We start from the raw sequence: 14785 nt of genomic DNA, 5'->3' as shown, positions 1-14785 counted from the left end.
TTACCTCCGCCTCGTTTTGGGGGGATTTGGGGCGGTTTTGGGGGTTCGGGGTGGGTGAGGGACCCCCGTGAGGAGAGGTTTACGACAGCGGGGGGGGTGGGGGGGGTGTTTTACGACGGCGGGCTGCGCTTTCCGGCGGCGCTTTCCGGCCTGAAGCCGCATCGCGGTGAGGGCGGCCGGGCAGCGGCTCCCGGAGCGCCGCGGGGCTGATGCAGAAAATCAACAGGAACGTGGTGCTGGCGCTCCTGTCGCTGACCAGCCTGGTTTTCCTGCTCTTCCAGCTGTGCTACTACAAGTTCTACCTGTCGCAGAAGGTGAGAAGGCAGCGCGCTGCGCTGGTTTCCCTGCGCGGCGCTGTGTGGGCGTCAGTCCCGCCCACCCCCGGAGTTCCCTGCAGCGGCCCCGGGGGCGGGCGGGGAGCCCAGGCCGGTGTCCGGTGGCGGGGGTACAGTCGGGATTGGGTTCCCAGCCTGGTATCCGAGTCACTGTGTCAGCCAGGGCCATCCGATTTCTCCCGCAGGGAATAATGCCCCGCCAGCTTCCAGCCGCCGCGGCTTTTCACCCTCAGCTGTCGTTGCTCGGTGGCTTTTATCGCCTCCCAAGTCGCAGCGAGCTCTGTCTGAGGGCTCTGCCGAAGGGAGGCAGCATCTGCTGGACGCAGGTTTTCCAATGGGTTTTCTATGGCGGAGAGAAATCCCAACTTTTTTTTTTGCAGTCGCCTTAGGGTTTTGTGACTCAGTGCTCCTAAAGTGCTGGATGTCACAGTTTAAATCCTGCTTTTATATCTGGCATGCTGTTTGTATCTCTTTTTATACCTGACCTGGAACGTCCAGGCGAGTGATTTTCTGCGACAGCAAAAGAAGTGAATGTTACTGTAAATTAAATCCGCTGTTGGTCTTAGTTTACAGTTGCAACTCAGATTCCACAAAGGAACTCCCTTTATTTTCACGGAAGAACCGTGCAGATTTCAAAGCACCCTGACTTGTTTTTTGGCTTTTCTTTCCTTATTAAGTGCAGGCAGTGTCAGTGACAGCTGCTGCTGCAACCTTCAACTTCTTTCTCACCGTTTCTGCTTTTTAAACAACAACTGAGAAATTCTCCGTGCTTTGGAAAAGCCAAAAAGCTGGGCCACGAGGTGCCTTGACTCTCTCACGTGAAAATGCTGTCCTTAAAATTGAATTGTCTAGGATTACACCTGGAAAGACTGAGGCACAGTGCCACTGTCCCTGCCCCTGTGGTATTTGCCTGACAGGGTTTGTCATCTTCCTATTTTACATTTGCTGGCACATTGGCTTGGAAACCCGAGGCCTCACCACTCCATGCTTGCATGTTTGGAGGTCCCTGAGGCTTGGGTTGTCCTTCTAAATATATTTAAGCCACAGCAGTTGTTTATGATTTCACATTCAGCACTGTAGCTGCATGACCAGAGGCATAACTCCATTATCCATGAAGTGGATAAATGCCCCTGGATGTCATGTTAAGAAAACAAGGATTCAACTGAAACTTTGGGGGTTTTCTCTTCTTTCTCCCTTCCCCTTCCCTTCTTTTTGTTTTGTTTTTTTTGGGTTTTTTTTTTTTTTTTTTTGATAGAATGGAGCAGCTTTCTCCAAAGCCAGAGGAAGCCAGTCAGGCCAAGACAGCACAAGATGGGTATGTACAGTGTCACTGGTTCATGCGGCTCTTCCACAAGTCTCAGAACTCACTTGGAACTGCAAATCCAGCGTCCAGTTCTCAGTCTTCTCACTCTTCACTGGGCGCTTTCTGCTTTGAAGGAGGAAGAGATACACTTTGTAACTTTGCTCGGTAAAGAGAGTATCAAAACATCGCTCTAAAGTAAAATTGAGAAACAGTTACAGCTTCACAGCCTTTGCCAATGCAGTGCTTCCATTTGTTGTTAATGTTTCAGGAAGAAACACTTTTTCTTTCTGAGACAGAAGTGTTGATCCAGGGTTTTGTGTCCTTTGAGGCTGGGTGTTGAACAGATTGGCTGCTTTGCCATGCAGCTTCTTTGCTGCTCTGAGAAGCTCCTGGGTCACACAACCCTCCTTTGCCCACTGCAGGTGTTTTAACCTGCTGGTCACTGGTCACACCTGCTTGTGCTGGGTTGTAAAGATCTTCCCAAGCAGGAAAATGTCACATTTCAGCATTCCCCAGCTGCATTCCAGCCCTCATGAGCAGTGCTGGGAGTGCTCTTAGGTCCTTGAAATGGGATATTTGTTGTGTCTTGCAGGATTGAATGCAACAAAAAACGCCCACCCTGGGGAATCAGAAGGTCCCCTGTCATATTTGTAGCTGGGATTTGTTTGGAAACAGTTTTCACAGAAGACTTTCTGTTAACTGATCTCCCAGTGGAAAAACAGCACAGATGGTTAAGGAGAGGGATGTGCTGGGAGCTGGCTGCCTTTCGGTTTGGATGCAACATGATAATGTTGCTAATTAGCAGAATGGCCATTTAAAGGCCTGGTTTCTGCTGAGCAAGAGGGAAGGTGCTCTGGCTAAGAGCTGTCCCTGGAGAAAATCCAGACCAACTGCTCTGTGCACTGCTTGCTTGTGCCAGGAACGCCTTGCTATTCTTGGAGGTGACACCCCTTGGAGCTGCCTACCAGGTGTGAGGTGTCACGGTCACAGGGGCCTTCCAGAGCTCTCCTAAAGGTTTAACTTGCTCTTCTGAGATCATCAGTGATGAAGGATGTGCCATGATCCTGCCACCTGCTGCACTTCAGGCCTTCCTTAGAGTCCCTGCAGTCGTGTGTCCAAAACACTAAATTTGAACATGTTTCTCTTGGTGACTTAACATCAAGGCCATGCTTTTCTACCATTATTTATGGGGTTTTTTTTAACTTATTTAAGTTTCAGCTGAAAGCATCTGTTTTCCTGGAGTAGTGATGGATTGGAAAGGTGGATGCTTTTGCACAGACTTTTTTTCCTGTTCATCACTCTGGTGTGCCAGTTTTAGTCACAGAAGTAATACGAGCACATCACTCACCTTTCAGCTTTGTGGAGTGTGAGGGTGGCCTTGCTTGTGCCTGTACCACACAGGTGATGCTGCTGCCAAAACTCTGTTGTTGACCACATCCCATGCTCATGTTTTCACATCTCCCTGAAGCCAGAGCTTTAAAATCATTAAATGAAAATGTTACAGTTGAATACATTTAAGTGGCAGGGTGACTGCGGCTGCTGTGAGTGGTTTCTGTGTGCCACAGACATCTAAATGTGCTTGATTAATGTTCTCTGCTGAATCAAGTTAATAACCCATTGCATTAGGCACAGAACATTCTTGCTGCAGCTTTTTTACTCCTTATGCAATGTTGAGTGCCCTGGGTAGACCAGAATGCAAATTCTGTTTGGCACTTGTATCCTGCCTTCTCACTCAGCCTCACAACTGTCTGTTGGAAGTGAAGTGTACACTCAGAGGATGTATTTGGGGGATAAGATTTCCTTCTTTCAGTGGGTAGGGGTGTCTTTCTGTCAAAGAGTTTTAATGCAAAGATGGTCTTTCTGTCCTCTGTCAAACAGCATGTGGTTAGGAAGTTCCTGGGATTAATATCCAGTCACAATATTCCAGTGTATTTGATTGATCCTTTGATTCTGGGACTGGTTAATAAAGACATTGAACAGATCAGAAGCTCTCCTGATGGCCCCAGCCCAGAATGCAAATACTTCTGTGCTCCAAGAGACTTTACCACCTTTGCACTACTAGACAAAACATGGAAACATGATGTAAGTGCATTTTTCTGTTCACATTTGTGTGTTTTAATGCATTCTTTGATGTTCTTTGATGTTGTCACTTAATGCTTGCATGTTTGTATCTGAATTCATGTGGGGTAATGTTGTAGGCAGAGGAAACTTTGTTTGAAAATAAAAGTTGCCCATTTACTAGCCTAGACACATTAGGAGTAATTTATAGGTGAAACTTTTTAGAAGCTGTCTGCAATATTAAAAAAACCTCTGGTAGTCAGAGTCTATGCCAAAAGGAAAGAAAGGTCTGTTAGAAAGGAAGAAGAACCTGCAGCCTGTAATGTAGGTGCATCTGTTATAAATCTGGAGTTTGGGAACTTATCAAGAAGGAAATGCAGTTATTCATGTGACAATTATCATAGTCTGCTGATTTACATTTCTTTTAGGACATCTTTGTAATTAATACCATTTCACCTAATGTATTGCTGATACTTAATGGTGTCTCTGCTTCTCTGTGATGTTAGGACATTTTTAATGCCTGTGTTAAAAATAGAGGTGTAGCATGTGAGGAAGGACAATTTTAAATCCAGTATTATTTCATCAATTAAGTGTAATCTGGAAATACTGCTTAGATTAATTTCTACAGACTAAAGATACCAGTGATGAACAGCTTTTTTCCTCTTTTTTTTTTAGATTTTCTTTTTTTTTTTTTTAATTAGAAAAATCAGGAGATGGAAATGATCAGTGACTATTTCACTGAAGAGCTTGAGTGAAGAAGGGTGTCACTCTGGGCCTGATCAGGCAGCTGTTTTACCCATAGGTGTAAAGGAATTCCAGAAAGTTAGAGCAAAGTTGTACGGCAGCACACTGAGATAAATCCATTTTCCCATTGCTTTGTGTCTCAGTGATAATTTCTGTATCATTCAGGGGAGAAGCTGATATGCTTATACAGAACATTTCAGGGGGGGATTTGAAAGGCTCTTCAGATGCTGATTGGTTTGGGTTTTTTAAAATCAGCCAGAATTTAATTCCCTTTGTTTGTAGAAATATGAAATCCTGTTACTTGAGGGCAGTGCTCAGTGTTTGGTGAGATTTTTATTTGCCCCACAAAAGAAGGTTTTGGGCTAGTCATTTTTGTGTTAATGGTGTTGTTATTCAAGGACTTAGGAACACCAAATTTGTCAGAACAGTTTTGGAGAATAGTTTGAGAGTGCAGGGTAGGGTGCTATGGCAAGGAACAAACCTAATCCAAGCATGGCTTTACAACATTTATTTGCAGTTTCATTTTGTAGTTTGAGGGACAAAATTTAAGACAAGGAAAGAAGGTGGTTGGAATTGCTTGTGACTGCTGGTCTTCAAGCTCTTAGAGATTTTTGATTCATTTGTGCTTAAGCCTGATTAAAAAAATGAAAATTAGGAATGGTGTGAGTTAGTAATAAGCATTTACCTTCCAATTTTGGTTTCTCTAATCTTTACCCTGCTCTGCCTCCTGTCTTCCTCATTTTCAGGTGGGCCTGTTTAGAACTGCTGAGAAGATGGGGTTCCAGTGGCTAAAGATTATAAACAAGGACCCCCGCTTGGATGGGATGGATGACCTATCTGGGATGGAAATTCCCTTGCACTACATATTCAAACTGGCATCCCATGCCATTCACCTGGTGGTCTTCTATGAGAGGAGTGGCAATTTCCTCTGGCATGGACCCCTGAGACTCAAGCAACACATGGACAGAAAGTTTGTGCCTTTCCGGAAACTCCACTTCGGCCGCTACCCTGGGGCCTATGAAAAGTGAGCTCACAACAGGGGAAGGAGAAAGCCATCATGGCCCTACCAAAATTCCTTCCTCTGTGTGTAAAACTACTCTCTTTCCCGTAGTCAGGTTCTAAAATTCAGCTCAGGTATGAGTCAGACCCCCAAAGTGCAAGCTTTGAGAACATAGTTTCTGAGAAAATGAGAAAAATATTGAGGCATTTCACACATCAAAATAAATCTGTTTAACTTTTTCCATTAATTTGACCCCTTCATCCTTTTTAAGCAAAGAATCTATATGAGTTATGTGCCTAAATGTTTGAAGGAAACTCTATAAGCTGTTAAATAATCCCTCTTCAATCATTGTGAAGGCTGAATAGCTTTTAAAAGCAAATAGCTTCAAAGTACAGAGTCAAATTTGATTCTGAAATCCATCCTGTAACACTTAGACAACCAAACAGCCTGAATTTTAAGATGCACTGAACAACATCTCTGAACAAATTCAAGTCATGAGTCAGTAAAGAAATCAGTGATCTGACAAACCAGCTTGGGGTTTGGAGGTGTAGGAATTGTTTTTTTAAACAAAGTTTTGAAATGTGTGGGGAATTTGGTGAAGCTCTAGTTGCTATTTTCATTTATAAGTGGTTTGGCCTGTATTTGGACAGAGGGATCACTGCCAGTAGTGTGCATTAAGATTATAACCTGAGTTAAATGATAAAGTGCTATGTGGTTTGGAATTAAATAGGGTAATATTATCTCTCTTTCCATGCAGGCCAGAACTTCTGCTGGTTTCCATTGATGACTTAAAAGTTCAAATTCCAAAAAATCCGTCCAGTTTTCTAGAGGAGATGTCCCACTCTAGATTTCTTGAATGTAGGTACAGAGAAGCTCGGGCTTTCTTTCAGGTTAGTGGTAACTGGGTGGTGTCTCTGAGATGAAATGTGTGTTTTCACTGATTGACCCAAACCTAAGAACAGTTCACTGTTTTGCTTTTTTTTTTTTACCTAAATGGGATTGTTCACATGCACAAAGCTAAATACAAAACTTGATTCTCATTCCACATAGCTTACTAAGTGGTAATGAAATCAAAACTTTGCCTGAAGATCGTGGCCTTTTTTGGTTTTTTACTTGTGAGCATGTGTTTTTCGAAGAGGGAGCCAACATATCCACAGATCCTACACACCCTTACTGTTAAATGGATCTTATGAAAAAACTAACTTGTTTTATTAGAGACACAAATAAAACTGGTGTGTCTTCATGGCTGAAAACTTTCCTTATGGCAGTCGTCAAAGTTTTGAGAAGTGTTTAATTTCGCATTTTTTGAACCATTTCCTGCAGTTCCATGTTCCTCATTTGGCTTATCTGAAATGGTCACATTCCAAAGTGACTGATTTAATTGCTTTTCTGACTGTGTAAGCCAATGTTTTCACCACTATTCAGAGCATTATGTTTAGAATTTTGCTACTTGATTTAGCAGATAAAAGTGTCTCTGCTGTAGTGTGGGGGGCATTTTGTCCTAACTTGGAAAGGACATGAGTTATAAGGTGATTAAAAGTTCACAGTTGAGACTACAGAGTCAGAATCAGACCACTGAACATGAGCCATCTCTGAGTTCATGGAAGGGGGAAAAGGGCACTGGAGGCTCCAGTATGCAGTCATTTGGGTGTTAAGGAAAAGGGAGGACCACTCCTGTTCACTCTAGCAGGCTGTAGATCCTTATTTGGGTAGCAGGAGGGTCACAAGGGCATCCATGTGTTATCCCTTCACCTGTGGAAGACAGAAAAATATAATCCACTTCAGCCTCCAGGCAGAAATCACCACAGGCAGAGAAAATGTGCCTGCCCCTAATGTTTATTGAACTTTGCTGGAGCTTTAACACTGAGACAAGCAGCTGGCACCTGTTTGGAAAAGTTAATTTTGGCTGCTTGTTGCCCAAGAGCTCTTAAAGAAATCCATCACAAAGCCGAGTGGTTGTTCCTTTGTTAGAATTGGTAATGTTTGCTCAGCCTCCCCTGTTGGTTTTGGCTTTGCATGGACGGCAGACCTTGCCACAGTTCTGTCTGGAAGATTTTTGTGTTCACTTGACAGCTCTCCTTAAAACTCAACACCCAATTCGGACACTTGGTGGCGCCAAATAAATTAATCATGGAGTTCTGGAGGTTGGAAAAGCCTTGATGTGCTTGCAGAGACTGATTCTGTCCCTGTGTTCTCCTTGGACTCCAGGAACTGACTTCAGCATGTGCAGAACAAGGGCTCACCTGTGTTGCTGCCAACTGCTGAGAATCAGAGTCTAATACATATTTTCTTATTGTAGTCTACTGTGAATTTTCATGCTTGTGATTAGGAAACAAAAGGAAGGTTGATGATTCAGAGTCTTAATTTCCACTTTCACTCCAGTGCATGTTCTGAACATGGACTGTGTATGTAAAAACAGCTATTAGCCCAGGTATTAGTTAAGGAAGTTTTTTAAGGTCGTTTTTCCCTAGGATGCTGAAAAAATGAAGGGACTGTTTGCTCTCTGACAGTAACTTGCTTACTCTTGCCTTCCAGCTGTATCCTGATGATGCCTCTCTTGATGCAGTGGAATTCAGGAAAAAGGCAAAATCCTTGCTTCATCTGGCTGCCCTGACACTGAATAACTTGGGAGTGAAGTTCTGGCTGAGCAGTGGAACATGTCTTGGTAAAAATTTGTGTTGTGTTGCATTTTTACACTCACCTGAAACTTTAAACACTTCATCCTCCACTGCTTGTGATGCCAGCCAAAAGTACTGGGTTGGAAGGTAATAACTGTATTGCAATAGGCCTTTTTTCTCCTGAAAAAAAGCTTTTTCTTTAGAAACCTGAGCAGCAGAGCTGTGGGCAAATTTCCAGCGAAGCATTTAGTGTTGTTAGCAATTACCTGTCTTGTGTTCATCCCTGCTAGGAAGTAATCAACAGTTCCCTAATTTGTGTGACTTGGAATTCACTGAAGTGCCAGTTGGAAAACGCAGTGATGAGCACATTGTTCTGCTGTCCAAGTATACACTCTAAGCCTGATTTTCTTCCCATGCAATTAGATGCTTGTCACTGACTTCTAAAATACAGTTTACAATAATTCATTTTCTTTCAAAACAAACTTTTAATAAAATTGCAGTCCATTAGAGTAGGTAATGCAAGTTTTCAGTTCTGCTGAAGGTACAAGTGTCTTATCACTGGTGAGGATTCTTTTGTTTCTGAAACACTTAGTGAAGACTCATGTGTTCACATTTGCCTTGTATTTATTTAATACTAGGGAATACAATTTTCTGAATGAACAGTTACTAAAAGATGCCTTAATGAAACAGACAAAAGAATGTCCCACTTTGTGTCTCTCTGCTTTGCAGTGGTGATTGAAAGATGATTAACATCTTGGATGCAGTATAAAACAATAGTTGCAAATCAGAAGCACAGCTGTGGCCCTGTAGCTGTTAACTGCTGATTAGATTTGGTCCCACATAAAGAACTTTTTTTCTTTTTTTATGCATTTAAATTAGGAAACTGAAGATACATTATCTTTGTTTTCCCTTGCATTCTTGGCTTTCTGAAGGGAGAGAGATGACTATAAGTGCAGTAATACTTGTTTCCTTTGATGTGGTTCATCCCATACAAAAAAAAAAGGCAAAAATCTTGTTTATGGCCTCTAAAGTCAAAGACTTTTGCCTGGTCATCTTAGGGCTGTTCATTTTTGTGTTGCTTTGGTTCTGTTAAATTCACATTCCTGAATTAACTAGTTTGGGATTTTTCTGCTTTATTTTTTTCCCCCTCAGGCTGGTTTAGGCAGTGCAATGTCATTCCTCACAGCAAAGATGTGGATTTGGGAATCTTTATAAGGGACTACAAAGCAGATATCATTCCAGCCTTTCAGAAAGCAGGGTTGCCACTGAAGCACAAATTTGGCAAGGTATATAGAAAATGAACATTTTACTTTGTGTGTATGTTTCTGTAGATTTGTAACTTTGACTTCAGTTGCAGAAGTGTTTAATATTAAAAATAATGCAGAGTTACTGTGTTTTCTTCAGTTAGAATAGAAATATATCTGTATATGTGATGAAAATGAATTTGTTTTCTGCTGACATAAGTTGCTTTGTATTTTTATGTGTATATACAGTGTGTATTTTTGTCTTACAGGTGGAAGACAGCTTGGAACTCTCTTTTCAGGGAGAAGATGATGTGAAGCTTGACATTTTTTTCTTCTATGAAGAGGATGACCACATATGGAATGGAGGAACTCAGGCCAAGTCGGGCAAGAAATTTAAGTAAGAACTGGATTTGTATCACTAGCAGGAAAGAAATTGAACAAGGTTGTGTTTACTGATGGCATTTTGTGTGCTGTTGCCTGGCAAAGCCTGTGCTCTTTGTGGAAATGTGGATGTCAGAGGGGAATCAGTGGAGATTCTGCACTCTGAGACCAGTGAAGCAGAGAGAGAACAGTCCTGTGCCTTACTAGAGAGTAAATGTCAGATCTCTTGTGAAATCAAAAGCAGGGCTGGCATATCATGTATCAAGCAGATCTTATCTGACTGTGACAGGCCCCCAGTTACATAAGCACCCAAGATGAGAAAAAAAATCTTTAAAACAGTGTTTATTGCACAATCTAATTTTATAGTAGAACATTAATCCTTAGGCATCTGTCTTGATGAGGAAGTATTATGGCAAAAAGCCTCAACTCTCCTTGCACAGAAAAGCCCACAATTTGGGATTTTGATGTAGCAATTTGGAATACTGGGTTGTGACAGCAACACAGACAATTCCTGGAGGCCTTACTGCTCATGTTCTCAAAATGGAATTTTGAATAGGATCCCATGTTTCTTATTTCACACCTTTCAGTATTAAATCAGCAATGATTTAATAATTTAATTTAATGATTTAATCCCAATCAATTCAGCAAACTGAATATGGGGTTTGATAATTAGATTTATTTCTTTCAATCACATGCCTTCACTCAGTAGGAGATTGCTGCAGACTAGTTGAAAACATTGTAGATTTCTATAGGATGTCATTATCTTTCATATTTTGCCTGAAATGTATTTGTTTGTATTTAGCTAATGGGAATTTTGTGAGCACTGTCATCCAGTTGGAGATAATGTCCAAATCCTTGTCTTAGTTATCTTTGTTCTGAAGTGATAAATAAAGACTGGGAAAGATATTTCGATAACCAGCTTCAAAAGGCACATTTAGAAATAGACAGAAGAAAGAGCTCTTGGAATATCCCCACAGAAAATGTGCTGTATAGCAAAGTAATTTTTTTTAGAATATAGCAGCAGTTCCAGTTTTCATGCATGGTGCATTCTGAAAAGCAAGCTGACCAATAAATTCCTTTCCTCCTCTTTGTGCTCTTGTTGCATCTAAATTGCAGTAGCTGTTTCCATGCCAATGGAGTTGACACTGCTCCTTCAAAATTCCATCCAACCTTGGATACCTGAGAGATGTTTTTCCCCTGCTTTTTTGATAATGACTGGTCCAAGACATGAGAATAGGGGATCAGTGTGACCCCGTGCTGCACTCCAGGTTTTGTATCCCTGGGTATTACAGCTCTTTTGGAACTCCATCTTCCACAAAACTCTCTCCTTTTCTTGTAGCCTCATAGTTATTTTTTGGTGGTGGCTTATTAAAGTTCCAAACATAGCTTTCTTGTTCAGTAATAACTTTGCTTAGGGAAGCCAAGCCTCTAATTCTGAGCTGGTGTTTCTTAGTTTAGTTTCTTAGTACACACAGAAAAGGACCAGGAAAACTGCTTGTTTACCACCATAAAGGCCCTGAGCCATGTCAGAAGTGTAGCTGTTCAGAATCCTTAGCCAAGTAATTCCAGACGTCTGTTATTCCAAATACACACTCAGAAAGAGAAAAGAGACACAGCTTTTGTTACTGTGAGATGTGGGAGCACTTGGCATGCTTAATCTGACTATATACAACACCAGAATGACACTCAATTTGTTTAATCTCCAGCCCTGTCAGAATTTTGGAGGAAGGCAAAGGTGAGGAGGTCAGTCAGAAGAGAAGTGGTTGTTTGCTCATGCTGAATCCTAAATCCACTCTCACAATTTTAAAGGAATTATAGTGTCAGAAGAGATGCTGATTGCTACTGGGTCATCACAGAGAAGGGTGGAAGTTCTTTTCTAAGATTAAAACTGAAAGGTAGAAGGTGTTTTCTTCACAAAGCTAAATATTTGCACAGGCATACTTTCTATACATCTGAATTAGAGGGTGGAGAGCTAGAGCATTTCTCATTGAGTCCCTAAAATACTTCTCATAGTCATTTTTAGCTTCTGTTTCCTTGGAGAGATGGTTTCTAACCCTCACAGTCTGGCTGTGTGGTTTGCTTTTCCATATGCACAAACATTTCCTCAGCGTTCCCGACACAAACATGTGCATCTTCCTGATACTGTCTTGGAGTTGCAGCAACTGAGGCTTCTTCTTTGTTTGCAAATTGAATATTGGACAGTTGCAATTTCCAGCAGGGAATGAATATCTACAAAAACTGAATCTGGGAATCAAATTCACACTGTTTGCTTTAGTCCTTAAAGTGAGCTAATTCTGTAGGTTTTTAACAAAGAGGACTTTGTGTAAGAGTTTAGTTTAATTAGCAGGCTCTGGATAGATATCCAAAAAATGCTTGATCACTTTGTTCTTTCCTTCCACTTAAGGCATGAAGCACAATTGCTTTTTTTTCTCATATTGTTTGCTGAGAGCTTAGAAATTAAATTAACTTCATGCTTGCAAGAAGATGGAGGGGGCAGTTCTAGTTCATCACACAAATGTACAAAGCTTTTTTAAAAGGACAAAGTGCTTATGGCTTCATTTTAACCTGTGAAAAGGAATTTTAGGATCACTTTTTTTAAAAATTCTTTTTGTGTGGAAGTCTTCAGAACTTCAGAAGTGGGAGTGATCCTCTGCAGGAGTAGTGGGTAGACTTTGGTATTGTTTGACACCTCGACTTGATAGGATGTTGTTGTGGAAATTTACCTGTGAGCTGCCACTCCTGTAAGCATGCAGTGCTTTCTAAAAGGGGTAACCATTCAATCCCATTTTTAACAGGCAAAGCAGAGGCAGGGACGAACCTATAGGTGGCAGAATGATGTGAACACAAGCAACAAAAGAATTAGGAAGGCTCCTTCCTAAGCACATGAAGCAAATGTTCACCAGTTACTGTTGATAACACCCTTGTCCAGTGTGTAAGAGAAAAAACAGTATAAATGTGACATGGCCACTTGCTGCTGTTGCTTGCTTTCTCCTTGAACTTACTTAGAGGCGCATTCTAGCCTTTTGCCAGTGACCACACCCTTTTGTTCTGGCACAGGTATCTCTTTCCCAAGTTTACTCTGTGCTGGACTGAGTTTGTGGAACTCAAGGTGCACGTGCCCTGTGAAACCCTGCAGTACGTGGAGGCCAACTACGGCCCGGAGTGGAAGGTGCCTGTGAAGACATGGGACTGGAAGAGCTCACCCTTCAACGTGCAGGACAACGGAATCTGGCCTATTGATGAGTGGGACAATGTCATCCAAATCTACTGACCCCTGTCTGCTGACAGAGCCTGTCCCCAGAACTGTCAGTTTGTGATTTCCCAGTGCCCAAAGGCATCGACATCCGTTTCCTTTGCATGTTTCCTAAGGAGGCATTTTCCTCCCTTTGCTTAACAGGTTTTCTTCACCTTCATCGTGCTTTTTCCACGTGGTTAAAGGAGAAGATGAAAAGCAACTGGAAGGAAGGGAAGCTGAAAGAAAAGCTGCACAAAGGGAGTAGAGAAGACTGCAGTGGACTTACAGGCAGTTGACTGTTTAAACAGTAAACAGTTGCCAGCTGGCTTTGACATCCCTGGGATCATCAAAACCTTCAGACTGTTCAGTTCTCAAGCTTGAGAGAAGGTTAGGATTGGAAAATCTCAGAGAAGTTCCTCTTTTTTCAAAGGAAATGTGTGACTGTTTAACTTCAAAACACCAGAGTTACGAGTACCTCAAATGTGCTTGATTTGAGACTGGTACATCCCTACCATGAGCAAGGGGTTGCTCTTGGGAGTGGAATGTTTCTGTGGCACAGAACCTGCTTGACATCTAGGAGGTATCTGGTGATGGTGTAACACTAAGTGAATGGAAGGAGAAACTACTGACACTGGACATTTTTCAATTTGTCCTTCCTAAAGAATGCGAAGGTGCATGCTGCTGGGATGGCTTCCCCATGAAAAGAAATAAAATTCTGGTTTTAGTGTCCCAGTCCGTGTGTTCTCCCTGTAAAATGTTTTACTGTTTTTTAACAAATTACAGCTATCCCTGCTTTCCTGCAAGTAGACAGAAATGGGGGTTATTCACAGTTTTCTGTTCCACAGAACAGAGGCTTCTCTTTAAGGGAAAGGAGAAATGTGTACAAATACCAACTGTTCCATCAAATTTGCAGCAGCAATCCTGCCAGTCCTCTCAGTTTCAGTTTCTCCTGTCACTGAAACATTGGAGTAAATTGTTCAGCTTCTGGCAACAACTTGTCAGGCTGGCTCTTCAATTGGATGGAACTTTGTTCTGCCTGGTTAAGAAGAGAGAGATGTAAAATCCTGCTAACACCATTCACTTGCTTAAGTAACCATGACATTATAAGGGATAACTTCTCAGGTAGAATTTTTTTTGTACCTTTTCCTTAAAATTGAAAAAAAAAGAGGTGAATGTCCTTGTGGTTTCCATGTTCATAACTCTGTTGTCCTGAACTTCTTGGTGTAATAACATGCAGTACGTCTGTGAGTTTCTGAGATGTGATAAATGTTTAAGAGTGAAAGAAAAGGTGCTCTCAGAAAATTATAATCTGTCAAATTTTTGACTTTGTAAATGAAAAGACTAATGAAAAAAAATGCATGTCCCTGAAAGGGAGGATGTCTTGAATAGTTGATTATACCTGTAAGGTATTCTTCAGGTTAAAATGTTTTCTCTTCAGAAGATACAAGTGTATATTTAACACTGATTAAAAGGAGAGTCTAATTTGCAACTTGAGATGCTGTTTCATTCTTTGTTTTGTCATCTTGGGCAGCATTTAACACACTTCATTGCAGTTACCATGACATAATGCATGGAGGAAAATCTGAAATGTTTCTTACTCTGCTTATTGACTGCCTGTCTTTGAGCATTTATTTTTTAATAAAGATACTTGGATACAGTAAAGATGCTCTGAATAAGGCAGAAGCCCTCATGTAGGCAGGAGAAAGGATCCTTCAGTTGCACAGAGAGATTGCACATTGCACATCTCCTGTCACTCTCTTGCAGTGCTCCGGCCACAGATTTCCTGCTTGGATGCAGATTGGATGCCCAGGAGTGGTGTGAACGTCGTGGAGCTGCTGCTCTTTGGGGGTACATCATGAGGCTGAAG

The 14785-nt window shown here is 41.7% G+C and overlaps 1 protein-coding gene across 1 annotated transcript; it reads left to right on the top strand.

The window, feature by feature from the left end:
• Nucleotides 1–129: 129 nt before the first annotated feature.
• On the top strand, nucleotides 130–14412 carry FKTN (fukutin). Its single transcript, XM_071455708.1, has 9 exons — nucleotides 130–314; nucleotides 1591–1650; nucleotides 3517–3720; nucleotides 5187–5464; nucleotides 6198–6330; nucleotides 7976–8105; nucleotides 9211–9344; nucleotides 9572–9699; nucleotides 12741–14412. The coding sequence occupies exons 1-9, from the start codon at nucleotides 210–212 to the stop codon at nucleotides 12952–12954; spliced, it is 1386 nt and encodes a 461-aa protein (XP_071311809.1). The 5' UTR covers nucleotides 130–209; the 3' UTR covers nucleotides 12955–14412.
• The last annotated feature ends 373 nt before the right edge of the window (nucleotides 14413–14785 follow it).

Source organism: Agelaius tricolor, unplaced genomic scaffold, assembly GCF_023055355.1.
Source record: "Agelaius tricolor isolate 1412-34295 unplaced genomic scaffold, bAgeTri1.0.p SCAF_53, whole genome shotgun sequence".
Taxonomy (NCBI): Eukaryota; Metazoa; Chordata; class Aves; order Passeriformes; family Icteridae; genus Agelaius; species Agelaius tricolor.
This window is presented reverse-complemented; position numbering and strand designations above follow the sequence as displayed.

Bases quoted from the DNA above. Each gene is read 5' to 3' on its own strand.
- FKTN (XM_071455708.1), top strand. From the start codon at position 210: ATGCAGAAAATCAACAGGAACGTGGTGCTGGCGCTCCTGTCGCTGACC. The intron at 3,721-5,186 runs GTAAGTGCATTT...CCTCATTTTCAG, and splicing joins ACAAAACATGGAAACATGAT to GTGGGCCTGTTTAGAACTGC. The intron at 5,465-6,197 runs GTGAGCTCACAA...CTTTCCATGCAG, and splicing joins TACCCTGGGGCCTATGAAAA to GCCAGAACTTCTGCTGGTTT.